At 38.2% G+C, this 24,900-nt stretch overlaps 3 protein-coding genes and 1 long non-coding RNA gene across 7 annotated transcripts in view; 2 read left to right on the plus strand and 2 right to left on the minus strand.

Annotated features, from left to right (window-relative positions):
* The window catches only part of MRE11 (MRE11 homolog, double strand break repair nuclease), a 73,269-nt gene extending 72,245 nt beyond the window's left edge, over positions 1 to 1,024 (minus strand). The window contains exon 1 of one of the 3 annotated variants that reach the window (XM_072795056.1): positions 873 to 1,024. The gene's annotated coding sequence lies outside the window, so the exon portion shown is untranslated. Of the gene's footprint in view, positions 543 to 872 lie in introns of those variants that run through there. The other 2 variants (XM_072795055.1, XM_072795054.1) reach the window with 2 other exon arrangements.
* Positions 233 to 6,594, plus strand: ANKRD49 (ankyrin repeat domain 49). Of its 2 annotated transcripts, none has more exons than XM_072795058.1 (3): positions 233 to 369; positions 3,333 to 3,687; positions 5,079 to 6,594. In XM_072795058.1, the coding sequence occupies exons 2-3, from the start codon at positions 3,430 to 3,432 to the stop codon at positions 5,538 to 5,540; spliced, it is 720 nt and encodes a 239-aa protein (XP_072651159.1). In that variant the 5' UTR covers positions 233 to 369; positions 3,333 to 3,429; the 3' UTR covers positions 5,541 to 6,594. The 2 variants fall into 2 exon arrangements, with proteins under 2 accessions (XP_072651159.1, XP_072651160.1); XM_072795059.1 differs by lacking the exon at positions 233 to 369 and adding an exon at positions 471 to 1,072.
* LOC140615181 (uncharacterized) lies at positions 5,388 to 24,348 on the minus strand. The gene is made up of 2 exons (XR_012015921.1): positions 24,065 to 24,348; positions 5,388 to 5,441 (listed from the first exon to the last, which is right to left on the minus strand). It is a non-coding gene; the product is annotated as an uncharacterized lncRNA (long non-coding RNA).
* The window catches only part of C23H11orf97 (chromosome 23 C11orf97 homolog), a 19,166-nt gene continuing 18,569 nt past the window's right edge, over positions 24,304 to 24,900 (plus strand). The window contains exon 1 of the mRNA XM_072795065.1: positions 24,304 to 24,574. Coding sequence (XP_072651166.1) covers positions 24,319 to 24,574 — 256 coding nt within the window. The 5' untranslated portion in view covers positions 24,304 to 24,318. The remainder of the gene's footprint in view (positions 24,575 to 24,900) is intronic.

A 24,900-nucleotide genomic window follows, 5' to 3' on the forward strand; every position in this document is an offset into this window, starting at 1 on the left:
CTGCGCTCTCCAGAGCTCCTCCACCAGACCTCCAGGCTGTCTTTCCCCCGAGCAGGAGGAGCGGTATACGAGCCCCCGGAGCCTGCGCGTAGGAACCCGCTGGGCCACCCACCCGAATTGGGCGGGAGCGAAGGAAAAAAAGCAGCAGCAGCCGCAGCCGCCGCCGCCGCCGCCGCCGCTCTTTCCCTCGCGAGACCTCAGTGATGACGTCACGCTTCCATTCTTCCTCGGCTCTCATTGGCTGCCGCACGCCGGGAGGGCGCCGGGAAAGTAGCGGCGACGCCCCGCCCTCCAGCAGGAGCCAATCCTGAGAAACCGAGGGACGACCCCGGAAGCGAGGCTCGCGACGCCGGCTCTCCCTTCTTTAAGGTGGGTAGCTCCTGCTGGTCCCGAGCCGCGCTCCCCGGTCCCCTCGCGCCACCTAAAGAGTGCTGGGCCCTTGGGGGCGGGTCACCTGGCGACCCCGGCTGGGACCTGCAGCTCGGCCGCGGCGTGGGCCGTGGGTCGGGCTGGAGCGGCTTCCGCACCCCGGGCTGGCTGGGAGGCCGCCGGCGCGACTCCGGGCCCGTCCAGTGCCCACGGGCCGGCGGGCGGGACTGGGGCCCTCTCCCTCCCCGTGGAGTGACCCGTGGGCCGGAGGGCCGGGCCGGGGCCTTCTCCCTCCCCGGAAGTGACCGGGGCGCTGGAGGGCCCGGACTAGGCGCCTTCTCTCGCACTCCCACTCCCCAGAGCTAGAGCATTCGGCCCTTTTATTCCTGTTTTCTCCTCTGGATCCCGGGTCAGCACATCTGGATGGCTTTGTGCTGAGAGCAGTAAAATACAGTGCAGTGACTGACAAAATAATGTGAAACTTTTGAATTAGGAAATCTGACCTTTAGTTCCACGGATGCGTCCTTAATTTAGGGCGGGTTGTTTTCATCTATCAGAAGCTCCTCGCCTTCACCTGTCAGAGGGGGTTTGTGACCGCGTCTGCTGCTCACTTATTTGTGAGGCGTTGACATAGTTTAAATCTCTGTCGAGATGTGTTCTTTTAAGAAACATACCCTATTTCTTCCTGGTGGAATATTATCAAGTAAGAAAATTAACTCAATTTTTAAAAATCCTGAATCAAGGAAATGCACCTAGGTTGGACTCTCTAAATTAAATCTACCTAAAATATAAAAAGAAATTTTATATGTAACTTATTGTACCTGGAGCAGTAAATTCAGAATTTATTTTAAAAAGTGTGTGTGGGGGGGGTATTTTTACAGAAAGGAAAGAGTGTGCTTTAAGCAAATAAAATGCGTGCTTTATTGTTTCTGTATTTGATATAATTAACTTTATTGGTATCTGTTCAGAGTGTTGGATGAACTGATGTATGATCATTTTTGTATTGCAAGGTTCAGGGAATAGTTTGAGAGTAAAGAAAAAAATGAAAACCCCAATGGGAGTTCTACATACAGATCATAAACACAGGAAACAAACTGACGGTTACCAGGGGGGAGAGGAGTGAGGGGATAGGCGAAATAGGTGAAAGGTATAAGAGGTACAAACTTCCAGCTATGAAATAAATAAGTCACAGAGAGGAAAAGTGCAGCATGGAGAATATAGTCAATAATACAGCAGGTATGGTCAGTGGTATAGTGTACTGTGCTGAGCAATGAGTAATGTATAGAATTGTCGAATCTCTGTGTTTTACGCCTGAAACTAATAAAACATTGCATATTAACAACCCTTCAATAATAAAAAGTGACAATTCCAAGAGAGCTAATAAATCATAAAGCAATCCTGATGGGGTCTCCATAGACTCTGAAAAGCTGGGCAGGACTTGGAAATCCTTTAGTACAGTCATTACATTTTACAATGACATAATAGGCCCAGAGACTTTATTAGTCATGAGTGATAAATTTAAGCTTGAGGCTAGTGTTTTTGGCACTAATAATAAAATCTAATGCTACATTAGGATTGAATACTATTAAACTTGTGAAATTAGAAAGAAATTGGTATCTTAAGAGTAGACTAACTCTGGAACCTCTTTAAATCCATTCCAGGCAAAATCAAGTGACAGGGCTTTAATTAAATCTAATTCTAGAAATATTTCTTAATGTTCTCTTATTATATTTATAGCCTATACGTATAGTAGGCTATAAATATAAGTTAAATACAGTCCCCATCCTTAAGTTAATAATCTTCTAAGGAACTAATTAGTGCTGAAATAAGACAGTATGTTAAAAAAAAAGACAATATGTAGCACCAAAAAAGCTTCTAGAGAGAAATCTAATTAGGAAGTTCAAGAAAGATTTCATGAAAGAGGTAACATCTGAGAAGAGCCTTGAAAGACTGATAAGATTTCAACAAATATAGTTGGGAGCCTGAGAAATGGTATTTTTAAGATATTATTTATTTGCATTAAAAAATTGATTAGGATTTAGTAAGCTGTGTAACTCTTTAAACTGATATTGGTTTATAAATTAATGTGGCAGCCTAGCTGAATAAATGTCACTTCCTTCAAGGAGCCTTCTTTAATCCTTTAGGACTGTATTATTCTAATCCTCTTGTATACTCACAATATGTGGATGAAGTCCTGTCCTAGCACAGATCATACTATTCTTGTCAGTCACCTCCCCTAGACAGTAACCTTAATGAGGTTAAGACATGGATCTTGTTCATTTTTAAATCCCAATACCCAAAGACCGGCACATATCAGGCATTCTATTCATATTTGTCGAATGGAGTGAATGACAGCCACATTTCAGTTCGAAACGAGAAGCCAACTAAATTATAGTTGTGTATCAATGAATGGGACTCCATTTTAAAGCAGTGAATTTCCCAAACCTGATATTATTAAGATAGAAATACAGTAATTATTATTTATGTTATAATAAAGATCTGCATTGATGGGAGATTTGGACAGATGTCCTTGGGGCTATTCCATCTCTAAAAATGCCAAATTCTTTGAAGTAGTTTATTAGAAACTAAAAATTTTTGTTTCTGCTTTATGTCATCTGTGTGTCTGTTTTATAAAAATTATGAATAGGCCTGTCTTTTTAATTATAATTTCAAAGCTTTAAGCATATGTCACTCTTAGTATAATACAATAGGATATAAGCCAATAGATTCAGAATAATATAACCATTGACTTAGTAGAAGAAAACAAAAAACATAAGGAGTTTTTACCATTAAAGGCATAGATAACTGAAATCTCAGCTCCAGTATTTAGACAATATAAAGAATACTGGTAAAACCAAAATGTTTAGACAGGATTTATTTGTGTGTGTTTGCAAGACTTATCTGTGTTGTTGATAAACACTTAATTACTGTTTCACTAATGATTTTTGTGTTTGTGCTTCCAGATATTGATGAATAAAATAAAGCAGACGTGATTCATCTCTAGAAAGATTATTTATACCCTGGCATTTGAAATGTTTTGTATTTAGAATCATAGTAAAAATGGAAGGAGGGAAAGTAAGTGATAATGGAAAACCAGACCCAGACAATTCTGTGGACTTTTCTGAACACTTTAACCAACTTGAATTGTTGGAAACACATGGACACCTTATTCCCACTGGTACCCAAAGTCTCTGGGTAGGGAATTCTGATGAAGATGAGGAGCAAGATGAAAAAACTGAAGAGTGGTATCAATTACAAGAAAAAAAGATGGAAAAAGATCCAAGCAAATTGCTTCTTTGGGCTGCTGAAAAAAATCGGGTAAAAACAAAAACAGTTAAAAAGGATACCATACTATAGTAGAAAAAGTATTGGATTCGGAGCCAGAAGACCTGTCCCTGAACCTCTATTTGGTTTGTAATTTTGGGCAGATCCTACCATTCCTGAACCTCTATTTTCTTACCTATAAAAATGGCCATGATAATACCAGTATCTTTTATACAGGATTTGAGGATCAAATGAGGCAATGTCCATGAAAGGACCTAGTAAGTCACAAAGCATCCTATTAGGTATTATTTGGAAGTTTAAGGGATAATTATAAAGTTAACAAGAAATCACCTGTATTTTTTAAATCATTTATATTAAGTCATTAAGATCATCCTAGAGACAATTATCATTTAGAAGAGGGAGGATAGAAATTAACATGTTTTGAATACCAAATATACCATGTGCTTTTCTACGTTATTTGATTTAATCCTCATATATCCCCACAAGGAATATTCTTCCCTTTTACTAAAAGTTTAAGAAAATGAGATTCAGGAATATTTATTTGCCCTGTATCATCTAAGTAGTATCATCACATCTATTCTTCCCACTTAGCCACTTCTACTTCATTTTACTAAGTTCTTCCATGTCTGTGCAACTAAACTAATTAAAAAGGTCTCGTATTTTTTGATAAATTTTTAACTTGGGAGCACTAGAGATCCAAAGACCAAATTGAAAATCACTTCCTAAAAACATGTTTCTAAAGTTGTTTTAGTTTGAGCTCCTTAATCTCTAGATTTCCTTGTTACCATTGTATTCTGATAAAGAAGTTTATTTTTCAAAGTTTTATGCACTTCATATATTGGTGTCATAATCCTATGGTAGAAAAATCAGTTATTATGTTTCCTTCGCTAACGAAATATAAAATATTAAATACAATTATAGTGTGTATTATTCATCTAGGACTAAAGGTTTTATGTAGTGAGCCTTAATTGGGCCAGGGGTAAATTTATGATATTCATACATTCAATATTGGTGTTTGATATTCAGAGTCCCATTCGCAGAAGCAAGAATGTGGTTAACTTAACACTAGTTTGTTCATTCTTAAATCTGTTGCCTTCTCTGCCCCCAAAAGAAATTTTTTTTTTTTAAGATTTCATTTATTTATTCATGAGAGACAGAGACACAGGCAGAGGGAGAAGCAGGCCTGATGTGGGACTTGATCCCAGGACCCTGTGATCACCCCCTGAGCCAAAGGCAGATGCTCGACCACTGAGCCACCCAGGCATCCCCCCAAAAGAAATCTTAAACCATTTTTATTTCTTAAGTCACCTGCTAACAAGTTTTTATTGAACTTAAGTAAATTTGACACCACTAGACAGTTAAATTTTCTTCATTTACTGTTTCGGGTGGAGCTGGGGTTTTAAAAGATGTCTTTTCTGTCTCAGCTTACTACAGTGCGGAGGCTACTGTCTGAAAAGGCTACTCATGTGAACACTAGAGATGAAGATGAGTATACCCCCCTTCATCGAGCAGCCTACAGTGGACACTTAGATGTGGTGCGTGAGCTGATTGCACAAGGAGCAGATGTCCACGCAGTGACAGTGGATGGCTGGACACCCCTGCACAGTGCTTGTAAGTGGAATAATACCAGAGTAGCTTCTTTCTTACTTCAGCACGATGCAGATATTAACGCCCAAACAAAAGGCCTCTTGACCCCCTTACATCTCGCTGCTGGGAACAGGGACAGCAAAGACACTCTGGAACTCCTCCTGATGAACCGCTATATCAAACCGGGTCTGAAAAACAACCTGGAAGAAACTGCATTTGATATTGCCAGGCGGACAAGCATCTATCACTACCTCTTTGAAATCGTGGAAGGCTGCACAAATTCCTCACCTCAGCCATAACCATAAGGGTTCTAGTAATTTTCTTGTTTCCAAGTACCAGTGCCTCCTTTGTGTAAGATAGGAAATATCCCCATGATACAAGGTTGCCATCAAAAGTTTTACTGTAGAAATTCAATAGTACATAATCTAAAGCCCTTCCAAGCGAATCGCCTAACCTTGATGTCAAAATGTATTTGAAAGTTGTTTGGATATATCTTTACCTATCTATGTGGACTTTGTAATTTTTATCAGACATAATTTTAATGCAAACACTTGTAACGGGTTGTATAGAAAACTAATGATATTTTTGGTGCTGATCCAAGAGAAGTGTATTTTTAAATATCCCCCATCCTGGATCTTTGTGGAGTATTTAGTATATTGACACGTATTTTTATAAGGTGAGGTAACTCAGAACTTAATTTAAAAATCTCAAGTATATTGGTGCAGTTCAGCTGTCTTCTCTACATCACCATAGCCATTTGCTTTCATTTCCAACCATAAGAACTAATTTATTAGTGACTTGAATCATCAGAAGTTTAAAAAAAAAAGTTAAAAAAAAAAAAAGCTTAGATCTTTGTCTTTTACAGCATAGACAATTTTCAGGAAAGTAGTTAGCTAAAGTGTTTAGTCAGTGAATGTTATATACTGCCTTTGCTACCACAGTTCACACAATCCTGTGGACAGTCCTACCTCACCCTGGTCAACCTACATGATCCTTCTTCCATTGGTGAGTCAGCATGGCCTTTTAGACATGCACACAACTCTACCTTGGTCCAAGAGATCATACTGTATCTGCTCTCCAACTGGTTTTTCCTGCCTAATCGTGTTGTTTGGGGCACTGCTCAGATGGTCTCTCTAGTTCACAGGAAGTATTTATTTTCCAAGGTCCTCCTTTTATACAAATCATACTAAGTCAAAGAGACAAGAGAAAAGGAATTCTAAAAGTGAAGAGATGTTGATTATGTTGGGGCTAGAACCACAAAGTGGCTCAGGCTTTCAAAAGCCACAGTGTGGATAGTGACAAAGCATAAATATTAAATATCCAGAAAAAAATAAAAGTCTTGAACAACAAAAATGGCACCAATCCTTTTTTTTTTTTTTTTTTTTTTTTTTTAACAAGCACATATCTTCCTTGGATCCATACTCTATGTATTTATTCAGCATGCATTGAGCAACTATTCTCTCTCTGGCGGAGTTTTCTGCCAACTACCAGCCTCTCTGTGACTATTCCCAAAGGATTTTCTCTTCATCTCTTAACACCAGAACTGACGTGGTATGGGAAGGGAACCAAACCAATGAGCCTTTTCTTCTTATATATTCACCAAGATTAATCTTTTTGAGCCAGCCCATGTGATCCACTCATTCTAGACTAACAATGTTATTTAATCAAATATGTTTGGTGGTTTGGGGATTAAAAAAACATTGAAACATCTCAGGAAGGTTAACATATGAACTGAATCATGACAAATAGGATTTAAGAATGAAGAGAGCTTTAATTATTCTGTGATCTCTGACTAGGAGATGCCTCAGTTTCAGAGTATCAGTGTCTGTGATGCAAGGTTTTTGGCAGAATGTATTGCCCCCAGGATGCCTGGGTGGTTCATTCATTTAAGCGTCTGACTTGATTTTGGCTCAGTTCATGATCTCAGGGAGGTGAAATGGAGCCTTGCATCAGGCTCTATGCTGGGCATGGAGTCTGCTTAAGATTCTCCCTCTCCCTTTGCCCTCCCTCCCACCCCACGTGTGCATGTGTATATGCGCACATTCTCTTAAAAAAAATGGCCCTGTTTAGGGATACCAAATGACAGGTACAGCTGACAGATAGTGACAGTAGAATAGGACGCTATCCATCCTAGCAGACTGCTAAATGAGCCACCTGGTTATCTGAAAGTCAGAGTTGGTGGCTCTTCTCTTACTTGGGAATGAGTTGCATCCATGATTTTATGTAAGCTTTTCACTTATGCATGGTCAACAAGGCCTTATTTATAAGGAGCTGAGATGTGACTACTCCCTTGGTTTCAGACTTCAACATTCAACCGGAGCTGAGGAGCAAACTCCACATATAAAGAAATCCCTTCCATCTCTGAGGACAGACTTTGTATTGTTTGCTTCCTTTGTACTCTCCTTAGTATTTACTAGTGTTTCCTACTCACAGAAACCCTTCACTAATTGTGCTTTTGACTTTCACTTACTTGTACTTTTTAGTTTGCTTTAAGAAGGATTAAAAAAAAAAAAAAGCTCAGTTTGCAAACAAGATTTTCTCTAATCTGGAAGAGTTTATCCAAAAACTTTTTTTAAAAATCTGTTTTTCCTAACTACAGGCTTCATTTTGATTCACTTATATGCTCAAGGAAAGGTGACTGTCATAGTTCAAAGAGCACACTGTAATTCACAGTCTCACAGTGAAATGAGTTGGGTTTGATTTTTCTAAACCTTAAATATGCTTCTCTGGGGAGCTTTCTGATCCACAACCTACCACAGTGATGGGATTTCGAGTCTTTATTCTATGGATGTATTCATTTATTTCAATTCATTGGCATCTATTATGACAAAAATCCAAACACCTCCATTCCTGGAGACACTGTTTATCCCATTTTCAAAGGTCTCTTTCAGGCTCAGAGGTCTCCAATGGAAAAAACCCAAGGAGTAAGAAAAGAAAAGAAAAAATGATTTTAGCAAATAATTACAAAGACTGGGAGGAAATGAGATTCTGAGAGAAAATGTGTTTCCACAGTGTATCCAGGGCTGAGAAGCTGCAAGTGGCTTTTCATTCTATATACAGCTCCTCAATGCCTACTACGTGAGTTCCTCTTTAAATTTGTACCTAACTTTTTCCCCCTTTCAGGACAGATCTTGTTAATGTTGAACAAATGGAATAAAAACACAAAAACACTCATATTTGGTTCATCACCAAGTATGCAGTCAACATTCAGGTACATCTAATAGTCGGCTTTATGGATTTAATGACATGGCTGTATTTGCCAATGGATCTCAGAGGAGCAGGCTTTATAGGCTAGAAAATCTGCTTAATGAAGTAAATAAATATATAAAAGCAAACTGCTACCTAATTGGGTTTTTTTCCTCTTTATAATATATGTGTTCAGCCTTCCATCTCTACTGAATTACAGTCTTTGAAAATTAGGCAAACATCACTGGAGAGTTAATGTGTGTTGATAAGGACCACTGTCTCCTGAGCAGTCACTGGATTTCTGTTTTCAGACACAACTGCCTTAAACAGAAGCAATAGGAATTAAAAATCAAGAAAGGGAACCTACACTTCTTAAAAAAAAAAAAAAACAACAACAACAGATGCCTATCAGGTGTTTTCAAATCTCAATTTAATAACTCACTGAAGAAAATGAATCCTGATGGACACCAACTCTAGACCAAGACAGCTCTGTTGTGAGAATCATATTAAGACCTGATACAAAAATCAGACCCTTTAGGGCCCACATACCAGAAAAAAAGCATTAGAATTCAGATTTGCTTTCACGTGTTTTTTTTTTTTTTTTAAGATATGCAAAGCTTATAAAAAGAATCAAAAGGAAGAAAAAGGTATTAGGGTCTTAATCCATTCTTTTTATTTTAGTCTGCACCCTTGAACAATGAGGAGGTTTTGGGTTCCATATAGAAAAGGAATTGCATGTCAGCATTCCTCACATTATACCCAAGTAATTCTTTGTTGTGAGGAGCATCCTGTGCATTGTAGGTTGTGAGGCGGCATTCTTAGTCTTGACTTAGTTGATGCCAGAGGTACCTCCTGCTTTCTCTCCCCAGTTGTGACAACTGGAAATGCATCCAGACATTGCCAAAGGTTACCTGCTGTATGTCATAAGGCAGATTTCATAATTTGGCTAGCTTCAAAGTTGTTTCATTAGCATGCAATTAAATTTTATTTGATGTGCATGTTTTCTTTATGTTCCAAATATTCACCAGTATACATTCAAAAACTAGATAATTATTGTTTTTTTTTTTAAGATTTCATCTATTTATTCATGAGAGACAGAGAGAGAGAGAGAGAGGCAGAGACACAGGCAGTGGGAGAAGCAGGCTCCATGCAGGGACCCTGACGGGACTCGATCCCTGGTCTCCAGGATCACGCCCCGGACTGAAGGCGGTGCTAAACTGCTGAGCCACTGGGGCTGCCCTATTGATTCTATTTTAAATTTTTAGTATTAATAAGATTCTTTGAACACATTAAAAAATAGGGATAAAACATAAAATAAAGATAATTCTTCAATACTGAGTATCATTGGTAAGAACAGCCCACTTCTAACTCCCAGCTTTGGTTTCTAGGAAACTTACCCCTTAGGTCAGATGAATTTATTTTTAGGGAAATTCTAACTTCTGGGATTATTATATCAATGGGTATAATAAATCAAGTCCTGATTTTTAATAGGTTGCACCATTACATCTGTAAATTTTTTATTGTGTTGCTGCATAAAATGCTATTAGGTTGATAACACAGGCTTTTTACTTCTAGAAGGGATAAGAGAAGCCAACATCTGTCAGAGAAGGATAAAATAGGGAGGGGCTAGCAGCTTCCAAGTGTAAACAGCTGGGGAAATAGTAGATAATCTCTTAATGTCATTACAGATCTAAAATTTTAGTTTGGTATTTAAATGTAAAAATAATATGGTATAATTTTTTGGTAATTACTTTAAAAATTCATTCTAAGATGAAATCTATCAAAATCAATGTAAAAAAGATTCACATCTTAATCAGATGTGAATCAGCCTTCCCTGATTATCTTTTATGTAATGCATGAGTGAAATATCTCATCTGATCTTGTTTATAAAAGTTCTTGCATGTCCAGGATGTTATACACCAAACCACTGTAATAATATTAATAGCTAACAATTGAGTGCTTGCTGTGTGCCAACGGTGATGTAGGAGCTCATTAACATTATCTCACGTGAGCCCCACGATGACCCCTGGAGGGAGCTGCCATTGTATGAGTGAAGAAATTGGGCTCACGGAGGTTAAGTAAATCACCCACTGCCGTGAAAGCTCACATTCAAATACCACTTTTCATCTGTGGTGTCCTTGATTGTTAATATCCACGTATCACCAATTCGTTTATCAAATAATTACAACAAAAATTCCATATTCTCTCAAATTATTTTATGTAGTGTATTTATGGTAGTGTTTGGGGACATACAAATTACCCTTACTAGGAGCAAATTGCATGTTATGGCATAAAACATAAATGAGCAAAAAGTCATAAGAGTCAAAGCAATTTTTAAGAACAACAAAGCTGAGGGATTTATATCATCTGATTTCAAAACTTACTGAGAAATAGCAGTATTAAGACAGCATGGGGGATCCCTGGGTAGCTCAGCGGTTTAGCGCCTGCCTTTGGCCCAGGGCGCAATCCTGGAGTCTCGGAATCGAGTCCCGCGTCGGGCTCCCGGCATGGAGCCTGCTTCTCCCTCTGCCTGTGTCTCTGCCTCTCTCTCTCTATGTCTATCATGAATAAATAAATAAATAAATCTTAAAAAAAAAAAAAAAAAAAAAAAAGCAAGCATGTTGGGGCAGTCCATGGGGCTCAGCGGTTTAGCGCCGCCTTCAGCCCAAGGCGTGATCCTAGAGACCGAGGATCGAGGCCCGCATCAGGCTTCCTACGTGGAGCCTGTTTCTCCCTCTGCCTGTGTCTCTGCCTCTCTCTCTCTCTCTCTCTCTCTCTCTCTCTCTCTCTCTCTCTGTGTGTGTCTCGTGAATAAATTTTTTAAAATCTTAAAAAAAAAAAAGACAGCGTGGTATTGGATAGACATGCAGATGGATACAACAAAAGAGAATCTAGGAACAGATCCAGATAGAAATGGTCAATTAATTTTTGACAAAGTAAAAAAAAAAAATTTTTGACAAAGTGCCAAGGATTGCAGTAGGAAATACTCTTAAAGAAATAGTGCTGTGTTCTGATTGAATATCCATTTGGGGGACAATTAACTCCTTTATAGAGAACAGAGCAGTGGTTGCCTGGCAGCAGGGACAGTTTGCAAAAGGGCAGGAAGAATCTTTCGGAGGAGATGGAAATGTTCTTCTGTGTTCTGTGGTGGTGGTGGTTTTGCAGATGTATACAACTGCCCAGGTCATTAGGTTGTATTCTTTAAATGGAATGTAGGGTTCTGTACATAACTCATACTTCAGTAAAGTTGATTATTAAAAGTAGATATCCAGAGATGACTAGTTTCATCTTTTATTATTTTCCATAACAAGCAGTGGCATGTAAAAACCTCTTCACTGAATTCTAGGGGCATAACTCTGGGGGCTGCAGAGTCCTGTGAGTTATCAAAAAAGAAGGAGAAGGAGAGGAAGCAGAAGGAGAAGGAGAAGGAAGAGATGGAGGGGAGAGAGGGAGGAGGAGGGAAAAAAAGGAGGAGGAGGAGGGAGGGAGATGAGGAGGAGAAAAATTTCACCAACTCACTGGAATTTTAAAATCCCAGGCAAAAGACTATTTATAACAAGAGGGAATGTTTCCTCCATTAATAAAATAATTAATCCATTTGACAGCATTCAACAAATTTGAAAACATGGCTTAGCTACTATAAGAAGGACATGGTTGGCTTTTTAAATAATTTAGATGAGGACTGTTAGAATCTAGACTAGGAAACCAAAGTGGTGATAGCATCTATTTCTCTCAAGAAAAAACAAGAGCATTAAACATCCATTGCTTTGTTCAAATTTCCCTGTTTACCAAGCAGAAGACACTGAGGTGACTTCTGGAGATGGGTTTAAAATCTGTAAAATTTAAAAAAAAAGAAAAATAAAATCTGTAAAATTAAACACACAATGTGAATGAAACAACTTAATCCCTGTAGTTTTTTACTAACATAGCATTAAGTAATACAAAGCAATTTATTAACTGGTAATATATAAGCTTTTAGTTCTTTGCTAAAGACTATGTTTTTACATTAAACAGAATGTTTAACTTTTTACAAGAAAAACATAGTCTTGGGGTGTGCTTCCATCTAGTGGACATGTTCATCTTTTACATTTAATGGAAAAAGTAAAAGCATACTGGTTTTGTTCGTTTTAGTTTTTTGGAATTAAAAAAAGTAAAGAAATATGGTAACCACAATTCCTAGATAAAATGGTATGTATTGTACTTATTTTCATCATAAATCAATTCCCAAGATTTGAGGTGGTATATAATTAAAAACACATATAATAAAAAGAAATAGAAAATCAAAGCCATTTAGGAGGAAGACGAAATAAACAACTTAAACAAATACAGTTACTGTAATTGACAATTCTCCAAATTTTTGAAATTGGAAACAAAAGAGAAAAGAAATCATAATTTACTTGCATAATCCATTATTATGTGATCAAAGTGTACCACGCTGCTTTTTTTATGAGCAAAAATATTTCTATACTATTTTTTTCTAACTAAAATATGCTTCATTTTTGTATGAAATTGTAGAGGTACAGAAAACAGAGAAAGTTCAGAAATCTTGGTGAATTCTACAAAAGTGAACATATGGAACATAACGAGCATCTCAAAAGTCTACCTTGTACTCCCTTTCAGAGCTCCTTCAAATGTAACCACCACCCTAACTTCTATCACCACCATCTAATTTTGCTTATATAAAAGGAATTATTTATTGTGTATATTTTTGTGTTTGCTTCATGTACTCGTCCTTACATCTGTGAGATTCATTCATATTTTTGCATGTATTGGGGTTTATCTCTTTTCCTGCTGTATTTATATGAACACACAATAATATATATATACATTTTATTGTTGTCTTCTGAAGGGCTTTAAATTGTTTCCAGTTTAGAGCTTTTACAATGGTGCTGGCATAAACATTCTAATATATGGTCTGGGTGTACACAGTATACACTTTTGTAGACTTGTAGACTAGTGTTAAGACTGCCAGGCAATATTCAGTTAATAAAAAAAATTGCCAAAACTGCTTTCCAAAGTGGTTACACCAATTAACACTTTTAGCAGGAAGGAATTATAGTTCCAGTTGCTCCATATCCTCTCAATCCTTGTTACTGTCACCTGGTTTGTTGTTGTTGTATAAATAGCCATTCTAGTAAGTGTGTGGTAATAACTCATTGCACTTTTAATTTGCATTACCCTGATGACTAATGATTTGGAGCAATTTTTAATATGCTGACTGTCTGGCTCTCCTTTTGTAAAGTTCTTGTATATCATTCTCCATTGTCTTACTGGGTTGTGTGCCCTTATTGATATGTAGGAGTTCTTTACATATTCTGCATACTAGTCATTTTTGGATATGTAGATTGCAAAACTGTTCTCCCAGTTTGTGGTTTTGCCTTTTCAGTCTCTTAATGGTGGTTTTAGTAAAGAGAATCACTTAATTTTAATGATCTCTAATCTGTCAATTGTTTTTCTCTAGGTTACTCCTTTTTGTCTCCTTTTTAAGAAATGCATGCCTACCCCAAGATTATGAACATATTTTTTCATTGTTATCTTTGGTGTTTTTATTTTAGTGATGTAATCCATTTTGAATTGATACTTGTGTTTGATGTGTGGTAGGAGTCAAGGTTCATTTTTTTCTCAATGAATATCCAATTTATGCAATGCCACCTAAGACCACACCTTCCCACTCCACCCCACCCCCACACAATTGTGCATGCGTGCGCACGCGCACACACATGTTTGTCATATATCTGGTGACCATATATGATTGGGGCTATTTCTAGACTCTATTTTGTTGATCTATCTTTCCTTGAGTACCACTGTTTTAATACTATAGCTTGATAATAAGCCTTGCTGATAGTGTAAATATTCCTACTTTGTTTTTGTTCTTCAAGGTTGTTTTTGCCATTCTTGATCCTTTGCATCTACTCTTCAATTTTAGAATGTACAAGTTTCTCTTTTAAAACAATTGAAATTTAGATTGGAGTTATATTACAGATCAGTTTGGGGAGAATTAACACAATTATAAGATTGTATTACAATTCTTTTATATTTATTTTTTATCAAGTTTAAAATGTTTAATTCCAGTATAGTTAATATATAATATTGTATTTGTTTCAGGTGTACAATATAGTAATTCAACAACTCTATATATTACTCAGTGCTCATCATGATAAGTGTATTCTCTAATCCCCATCACCTATTTCATCCATCCCCCATACAATTCTTGCAGATAATGTATTCCTTTATTTATTTATTTAAAAATTAACATTAGTTAATATGTGGTGTAGTTTTTGTTTCAGGAGTAGAATTTATGACTTACATGTAACACCCAGTGCTTATCCAACAAGTGCCCTCCTTAATGCCCATCACCCATTTAGCTCATCCCCCCACCCACCTCCCCTCCAGCAAGCCTCAGATTGTTTTCTATATTTAAGAGTCTCTTATGGTTTGCCTCCTTCTCTATTTTTGTCTTATTTTATTTTTCCTTCCTCTCCCTATGTTCATCTGTTTTGTTTCTTAAATTCCACATATGAGTGAAATTATATATTTGTCTTTCTCTGACTTATTTCACTTAGCATAATACCCTCTAGTGCCATCCACATAGTTGCAAATGGCAAGATTTCATTCTTTTTGATTGCTGAGTAATATTCATATATATACGAATATTACCCCCACCTCTCTATCCGTTCACCAATAGATGGACATTTGAACTCTTTCCATAGTTAGGCTATTGTTGATTATGCTGCTAAAAACATCAAGGTGCATGCACCTCTTCAAATCTGTATTTTTATATCCTTTAGGTAAATACCTAGTAGTGCAATTGCTGGATCATAAAATAATTCTATTTTTAACTTTTTGAGGAACCTCCATACTGTTTTCCAGAGTGGCTGTACTAGTTGACATTCCCATCAACAGTGCAAGAGGGTTCCCCTTTCTCTGCATCATCACCAACATCCGTTGTTTACTGTGTTGTTAATTTTAGCCATTCTGTTGGGTGTGATGTGGTATCTCACTGTTTTGATTTGCATTTGATTTGCATTTCCCTGATGATTGATGTTGAGCATCTTTTCATGTGTCTGTTGGCCATTTAGATCTCCTCTTTGGAGAAATGTCTATTCATGTCTTTTGCCCATTTCTTAACTGTTTTATTTGTTTTTGGGGTGTTGTCCTTCATTTATTTAGATATTCATTAGTTTTTCTTGAAAATGTTTTAGAGTAGGGATCCCTGGGTGGCGCAGCGGTTTGGCTCCTGCCTTTGGCCCAGGGCGCGATCCTGGAGACCCGGGATCGAATCCCACGTCGGGCTCCCGGTGCATGGAGCCTGCTTCTCCCTCTGCCTGTGTCTCTGCCTCTCTCTCTCTCTCTCTCTCTCTCTGTGACTATCATAAATAAATAAATTAAATAAATAAATAAATAAATAAATAAATAAATAAATAAATAAATAAAGTTTTAGAGTATTCTGGTAGCGTTCTTTTTTTTCTTAATTTTATTCTTATATTTGATAGCTTTTGATGCTCTTGTAAATGGTACAGCTTTTTATATTCCATTTTCAATTTATTTGTTGCTGATAAGTTTATTTTTATGGGGTGCCTGGCTGGTTCAGTCGGTTAAACATTTGCCTTTGGCTCAGGTCATGATCCCAGAGTCCCGAGCCTGGGATTGGCCCCACATCAAACTCCTCATTCAGTGAGGTGTCTGCTTCTCCCTTTCCCTTTGCCCCTCCCACTGTTCCTTTTCTCACTCTTTCTCTCTCTCAAATAAATAAAATCTTTTTAAAAATTTATTTTTTATTTTTTCTTATTGTGTGTCCAGTGACCTTGTTATTACTTCTAATAGTTTATCTGTAGATTCATTTGAATTTTCTGTATGTAAACCATATTGACAGACAAAAACAGTTTAATTTCTTCATTTTTCTTTTATTTTCTTTTTCTTTCTTTTTTTAAAGATTTTATTTATTTATTCATGAGGGACACAGAGAGAGAGAGAGGCAGAGACACAGGCAGCGGGACAAGCAGGCTCCATGCAGTGAGCCTGATGTGGGACTTGATCCCGGGACCCCAGGACCATGCCCTGGGCCAAAGGCAGGTGCTAAACTGCTGAGCCACCCAGGGATCCCCTTTTCTCTTTTATTTTCTTAACACAATAAATTATGTTCCTTAATTTTCAAATCTTTAACCAACTTTGCATTCCTGGTACAATCACTTTATTATGATGTGCTAACCTGTTTTTGTTCACATGCTGGGTTATATTGGCTATATTTTAATATTTGAATCAATTTTCATGAGGGAGATTGTTCTACACTTTTGCTTTTTTTGGTAGTGTTCTTCCAGATTTTGGTATAAAGGTCCATGGAGAAGTGTTAACATTTTTCTAACTCTTGCAAGAGTTGGATAGGATTGGAATTATATCATTCCAGGACAGGTTTTGATTTAATGTCAATATCTTTAATAATTCTGTTTCTATAATTACTTCTATTAAGTTTATATTTCTTTTTGTGCCAATTTTGGCACATTTCTATTTTTTAAGTAATTTGTCTGCTTCACCTAAGTTGTCAAATTTACTAGCATTAAATTATTCATAATATCCTCTTACTATCTTTTTAATGTCCATAAGACATTAAGTAATCATTCAATAAATATGTATGAAGCAAAAAAACAGTGCAGAAAGAAATGGAGATGCCTGAGATAAATGAGCAACTGATCTGTCTCTAGGAAATCCATTAGGTACTGTGGAACAGTCTGAAGTATATTGACCTAGATGATCTCTAGGCTTCTTACTGCTCCAAAGTTTTATGACCGTGATATTCAACCAGCAGTTAGAAATGCAGGTTTGGAGTCAGGATAAAGATTGAATTTGGAGATATTTAAAAGGCACTGCATCTTAAGGCAAAAATTAAAGTGTTGGAATTGAACAGAGTAGCAAAAAGAGAGAAAAGAGCAAAGAGAGAACTTGAGGGAATGTCTGTGTTGATGAATTTGGAATTCTGAAAAGAAAGATGACAGCAATGGGGACATGACCACTAGAGAGGTAACCAGAAAGTCAGGAAAATGGACAGTTTTGGAAACCAAGAGGAGAGTTTCAATAAAAATGGGGTATAAAACATTGTCAAATGCTATTAGAGAGGTCAAGAGACATGAGAAATCATGGATTGATTTGGAGATTAAGAGATACTTGGTGAGAGACTAAATTCAATACAGGGGTGAGAGTAGAAACAGAATGTAGGAAATAAAAAATGGGTAAGCAACCAGAGACCAAATGTAAATTATCTTGTCAAGAAACTAGGCCACAAAGGAAAAGAAGTAGAATAATATATGCTTGTGATATCTAGTAGAGCCAAGGGAAGGATTTTATATATTTTTGAATAGAAATAGAACAACCAGTATAGGGACAAGGAAAGAAAAATCAATATACAGAAGACAGATAATAGAAATCTGAAAGAGTTTCAAGTGGAAGGGAAACTATAGAATGGGACAAAATATTTGCGAATCATATATCTGAGAAGGAATTAATATCCAGAATATATAAAGATATTTGCTCATTCCCATTCGTTACATCAATATTCACAGTAGAAAAGAGGTGGAAGCAAACCAAATGTCCATTGACAGATGAATATAGCATATATATAAAAAGAAATAAGGAAAATGTAGTATATACATAAAATAGAATATTATTAAGACTGGGGCACCTGGGTGGCTCAGGCAGTTAAATGTTCAACTCTTATTTCCATTCAAGTCATGATCTCAGGGTCCTGGGATGGAGCTCTGTATTAGATTCTGAGCACAGCAGGGAGTCTGCTTGAAGATTTCTCTCCCTCTCCCTCTGTCCCTCCCCACTCGAATAAATAAATAAATCATCCCTAAAAAAGGATATTATTAAGCCTTTATACAGAAGGTAATTTTTGTCGCATGCTACAAAAGAGATGAACCTTGAGGACGTTATGCTAAATAAAATAAGTCAGTCACAAAAAGACCAATACTACTGACTCTACTCATATGAGATAGTTAAAGTATTCAGACTCATGAAACAGAAAGTAGAATGTTCTTGCCAGGAGCTGGAGAAAGGGAGAAACAGGAAGTTGGTGTTCAATGGGTGTAGAGTTTCTGTTTTACATAATGAAACAGTTCTAGAGATCTGTTACACAACAATGTAAAGATACTTAACACTTAAAAATGTTTAAGGTGGTTAATTACAAATGTGTGTGATTGTCCAAATACCCTAAATGGTCTCATAGATTGATTTTACAAGTAAATGTTATAATATAAACTTAAAAAATAAGTATTTTAAAAAGATAATGAAAAAGATAATGGACTATTATCTCTTGATTTGCTCAGGTCATGATCTCAGGCTCATGAGATTGAGCCCCTTGAAGGGATCTGTACTCAACAAAATCTGCTTGAGATTCTCTTTCTCCCTCTCCCTTTGTTCCTTTCCCTGCTCTCTCTCTTTCTCTCAAATAAATAAAGTCTTCCAAAAAAATAAAAAGATAATTTATTTAAGCAACAATGTTAACAATTCTTACAGAGTTTATAACATCCCAAAGTAAAATATATGTTGACAATCATAATGGCTAAGAGGGGAGAAATGGAAGTTTCTTAAACTATATGTAAAGAAGTATATTACTCTTGAAGGTAGCACATGAAAAGTTAAAGACGTACACTGTAAACAGTAAAGCAACCACTAAAATACCAAAATGAAGAATTATAGTTAACCTTCATGATAAAGACACCCAACATGGGGGATCCCTGGGTGGCTCAGCGGTTTGGCGCCTGCCTTTGGTCCAGGGCGAGATCCTGGAGTCCTGGGATCGAGTTCCGCATTAGGCTTCTGGCATGGAGCCTGCTTCTCCCTCTGCCTGTGTCTCTGCCTTTCTCTCTCTCTCTCTATGTCTACCATGAATAAATAAATAAAATCTTAAAAAAAAAGACACTCAACAAACAGATTAGGAATAAAGGGAACTTTCTCAACCTGACAAATGACATCTATAAAAACCCAAAACTAACATCATACTTAGTGGTGAAAGACTGAATGCTTTCCACCTAAGATCAAGAATAAGACAAGGATGTCTGTTCTCACCATTTCCATTAAGCATTATACCAGACATTCTAGCCAGGGCAATTAGGCAAGAAAACAAAAGGCATCCAGATTGGAAAAGAAGTAAAATTATCTTTATTTGCAGATGATATGATCTTGTATACAGAAAATCATAAGGAATCCACTGAAACTATTAAGACTGATGAGTTCAGCAACACTCCAAGATACAAAGTCAATATACAAATCAATCATATTTCTAAAAAGGACCAATGAGCAAACAAAATTAAATTAAAAAGCAATTTTATGTACAAAACCATAAAAAAGAATAAAATACTTTGGAAAAAAACTAAAGTGCAACACTTCTGCTTTGAGAACTACAAAACATTATTGAAAGAAATTAATGAAACACTAAATAAATGGAAAGACAGCTTATCTTCATGGATCAAAATGCTTACTGCTAAGATGGCAATATTCTCCACATTGATCAATGGACTCAATGCAATCAATCTCTTTCAAAATTCCAGGTAACTTCTTTACAAAAATTGGCAAGCTGATGCTAAAATTCATATGGAAATGAAAGGAACCCAGAAGAGCCAAAACAATCTTCAAAAAGAACAGAGTCCTCACACTTTCTGATTTCAAAACTTACTGGCAAACTATGTTAATCAAGACATGTACTGGCATAAGGATAGACATATGGATGGATAGAACTAAGAATCGAGAAATAAACTTTTACATTTATGGACTATTGACTTTTGACAGGGGTGTCAACACAATTCAATGGAGGAAAAAGTAGTCTTTTCAACAAATGGCGCTGGGCAAGTTGATATTCAAATGCAAAAGAATAAAGTTGAACTCCTACATCACACTGTAATGTTAATACAAAGATTAAAATGGTCGAAGACTTATATGTAAGAGCTAAAACTATAAAACCCATAGAAGAAAGCATATGGGAGGAAAATCCTCAAGATATTGGAGTTAGCAGTGGTTTTTTGGATGTGATACCAAAAGCAAAAGCATCAGATGGAAAAGCAGATAAATGTGACTAAATCAAAATTAAAGCTTTTTGAAATCAAAGGACATTATCTACAAAATGAAAAGGCAACTCATAAAATAGGAGAAAATATTTACAAATCATGTATCTGATAAAACATTAATATTCAATATATATAAAGAACACCTACAACTCAACAGCAACAAAGAATCCAACGAGCAAAATACCTGAATAGATATCTCTTTAAAAAAGATATACAAATAGCTTACAAGCTTAAAAGATGTTCAACATCACTAGTCATTGGGGAAGCAAATTAAACCACAAAAAGATACCACTTCACACTAACTAGGATAGCTGGCTTTTTTTTTTTTTTTTTTTTTTTTTTAAGGAAAGTAACAAGTATTAGTAGGGATGCAGAGAAACTGGAACCCTTGTACATTGCTGTTGGGAATGTAAAATGGTGCAACCACTTGAAAAAGTTAAACATGAAATTACCATATGATCCAGCAATTCCATTTTTTAGATACGTACTCAAAAGAATTGAAAGAAGGAACTCAAATAGATTACTTGTATATCAATGTTAATCGTAGCATTATTGGAAACTGGTGAAAGTGAAAACAACTTAAACATCCATCAACAGATGAATAAGAAAATGTGATATATCCATACAATAGAATACTATTCAACTTTTAAAAAGAATGCAGTTCTTATACATGCTATGTCATAGATGAACTTTAAAAACATTATTTTAAGTGCAGCACCTGGGTGGCTAAGCATTAATGTCTTGTCTGTTAAGCATCAACTCTTGGTTTCAGCTCAGGTCATGATCTCATGGGTCACGGGTTCCAGCTCTGTGTCCAGTTCCACATCCCATGAGGAGTCTGCTTGAAAGATTCTCTCTCAGGAGTCTGCCCCTCCCTGCTGACTTGTATGTGCATGCACTCTCTCCCTCTCTCTCAAAGAAATGATTTTTTAAAAAAATTATGCTAAGGGACATAAACCAGATACAAAAGAAAAGTATGTGATTACACTTGTATGTACCTAAAGTAGTCAAATTCATAGAGATAGAAACTAGAATGAAGTTACCAGGGGTTAGGAGAGGGGGAAATTGGGAATTCTTGTTTAACGGTTACAAAGGTTCTATTTGGGAAAATGAAAAAGTTCTAGAAATGTCTGTATGACATTATGAATATACTTGATGCCACTGAATTATATGCTTAAAAATGGTTAAATTTTATGTGTACTTTACCACATTAAAAAATAAGAGGTTAGACCCTCCATTTCCCCATTCTGAGTAGCTAAGTGGATGACTCCCACCCCAGTGGATGACTGGAGGTAATTCTCTGGAGGAAGCCAAAGAGAGGCCCTCTAGACTGGAAGGTACAAATCACAACTGAGGGCAGGACCACCATTCTGGACAGGGGAATTTCATGAATATTTACGTACTTCAGTTGTCTTCTCCCACTCATTTCCCAGGACACACCCTCCAGCAGGGAGACTAGAGGATTTACTCCATGGAGAATCAGAGTGGGTCAAGAGATAAGAACTTATATACTGACATCAGGGGTTCCATAACTGAACAGTTGAGGCACACCATCCATCAGTGAAACACCCAGTTAATAACCCCTACCATATGCACAGATTTCTATTTTCCATTACCAGATAAGGCAAGAGAGTCAAGGACCACCTGAAGATTGAGGAAAGCTACTGAGACCAAAATAGACAGGACTAGGTAACTTGGAGGAAGCAGCAATTATACAAGAAGAAAAGAACATTGAAAATGAAGTATATTATTAATATCCCCAGATACATAAGACATTTTACTCATGATAGAAGGCCAAGATGTTTTATAAAAATGAATATTTGGAGAGCTCTGAGAAATTAAAAACATGATAGCAGAAGTGAAAAATGGAATTCAGAAAATATCGAAGAATTCTAGAAAATAGTGTAAAAATAGACATATAAGATAGGAAAAACAGGTTAGAATATTAGAGGACAAATCAGGAACTCTAACATAAAAATAACAGGAGTTTCAGGAAGAGCAGGGAAAACTAAGATATAGCAATAAAATAATTCAAGAAAAGTACTCTAAAATGAAGGGCATGGATTTCTAAATTGAAATGACCTATTGAGCGCCCTGCAAAATGGATTTAAAAAATGTGTCCTTATCAAGATGTATCCTCATGAAATTTGAGAATAACGAGGACGAAGAGAAGATTCTCCACATTTCTAGAAAGAAAGAAAGAAAGAAAGAAAGAAAGAGAAAGAAAGAAAGAAAGAAAGAAAGAAAGAAAGAAAGAAAGAAAGAAAGAAAGAAAAACGAACCCAGGGCCTAAACCAGGGGCAAGGACTAGAACGGCAGCAAAATTCTCTATGACAACACTGGATGCGCAAAGACAATGATGCAATGACCTTAAAATTCTGAAGAAAAATAATTTCCAATCTAAAGTTCTTTGCCCAGCCAAACTTCCAATTTAGTAGAGAGTAAAACAAAGATACTTTAAAACTTATAAGGACTTGGACATTTTACCTCCCATATACCATTTCTCAAAAAGCTACTGGGGCTAGACTTCACCCAATTAGTGAGTATACCAAGAAACAGAAAAGATGGGATACTCAAAACTAGGAATCCATGGCAAGGGAGAGTCATAAGGGCAAAGGGAAATCCTGACAATAGCTGTAAACAATTAAAAAACAAGGCAGTTATTAACTCCAGGAAGTTAAAAGGTTAAGCAGAAAGGAGAAGCGACCATAAGATATTACATAGCTCAGCTGTGACTAGAGTTAACATAGTGGGAGGAATATAAATGTTCTAGCTAGAATTTCAATTTACCTATATTAGGAGTTTGAGAGGGCAGTAAATACATGTGAGGTGAGGATAACGAAGGAGAGCTAAATCTATCTTTCAAAGTAGGAAATAGATATATGATACCTAAAACTGAAAAACATAAAAGCATCAAAAGAAACATTTGGTCATGGGTTGTAAATACTAATTTGTCAGCCAAGAGGGGTGAAAATGGTTGTTTCTGGGATGAAATGGAGGCATATGGGGTCCCCTGTATTTGATTACAAGTCGGTAGAACTATTTGACTCTGTAAAATAATGCACATTTAACCTTCAGGAAAAAATTTTAAAGATTTTACTTATTTATTCACGAAAGACATGGAGAGGCAGAGACACAGGCAGAGGGAGAAGCAGTCTCCCCAGTGCGGGCCTCGATCCCAAACCCCAGGATCACGACCTCAGCCAAAGGCAGGCACACACTCAGCCACTGAACTACCCAGGCGCCCCAACGTTTATAAAATTAACACTATGCCATAATTTACTTTTTAAAGTCTGCAAAAACAAAACACGAGCAACCTCGTGCTCCAGAACAAAGCTCTGGATTTTTCCCCTTGCTACTCAAACTTTCCCGAATTTGAGTTTCTCATCTGTAAAATTAGGTATCATATACAGATCGAAATAGATTGTGGACACAAAGGTGCTTGGAAACAAGAGTCGTTTAAAAACTTAATCCAAAAGTTTGGACCCTTCAACACTCGTTTCTGTGCTCACGTTGTGTGTAGCAGGGAGTGGGACACGGCGGGCGGCGCGCGCGAGGCTGTGTGGGTCCAGGGCGCTCACCTGTGCAGTACCTGCCCGCGTCCCTCCCTGCCCCGGCGTCCTCTCCTCTTGGCGCCTGCGGCCTCGGGCAACTCCCTCAGCTGTTCTGACCCTCGGTTTCCCTGCCTGGGAACAGTAAAGCTGCTCCGGCAAAGCGGGAGGGAGAAACGAGCGTTCAGAGTCCCGCAGAGTCCTCAGTGTGGTCGGGAGGGAGGTAAGCGCACGTCCCTACCTTGGGCGCGGCGCGGGGCGCGCGGACACCTGCGGCCCGGGAGATGCCCCGGAGATGCCGGGGAGATGCCCTGGAGAGCGCGGGCGGAGGCCGGGCTCGCGGTCGCTATGGCAACCGGGACGCCGGGCGTTCCCAGGCAGACCGCCCGGCGGGGAGGAGGCCTCGGCTGCGGAGCGGACCCCGCGGCATGAGGCGGGCGGAGGCCGCGGTGGTGCCCGCGGGGGCGGCGCGGGAGGCGGGCCGCGAGGGGGAGCAGCCGGGGCAGCGGGGCGGCGGCCCCCAGCAGTCCTGCGGCCAGGGTGAGCGCGGCGGGCGGGGAGGGCGCGCGGGGCCGCGGGGCCGCGGGGGCCAAGGTTGCAGGGAGGGGCCGAGGCAGGCTCGGGCCGGCTGGGCGGCGGGAAGCCTCGGCCCGCCTCGGAGGGTAGCCTCCAACCCGAGGGGCCGTGGCGCTGCCTGGAAGGTGGGTGCGGGCGCCTGGGCGTGTGTGTGTGTTTGAGAGAGACACAGGGACGCAGAAGCAGGCTCCCCGCAGGGAGCCCCACGCAGGACGGGATCCCAGGACCCCGGGATCACGGCCTGGGCCGAAGACAGGCGCCCAACCGCCGAGCCCCCCGGGCCCCCCGTT

The sequence above is a fragment of the Canis lupus genome, chromosome 23, assembly GCF_048164855.1.
Source record: "Canis lupus baileyi chromosome 23, mCanLup2.hap1, whole genome shotgun sequence".
Classification (NCBI taxonomy): domain Eukaryota; kingdom Metazoa; phylum Chordata; class Mammalia; order Carnivora; family Canidae; genus Canis; species Canis lupus.

What these genes read in the sequence shown, in the direction of transcription:
- ANKRD49 (XM_072795058.1), top strand. Translation starts at nt 3,430, where the DNA reads ATGGAAGGAGGGAAAGTAAGTGATAATGGAAAACCAGACCCAGACAAT. An exon ending in GGGCTGCTGAAAAAAATCGG is followed by an intron (nt 3,688 to 5,078) that starts GTAAAAACAAAA and finishes TTTCTGTCTCAG; the next exon opens with CTTACTACAGTGCGGAGGCT.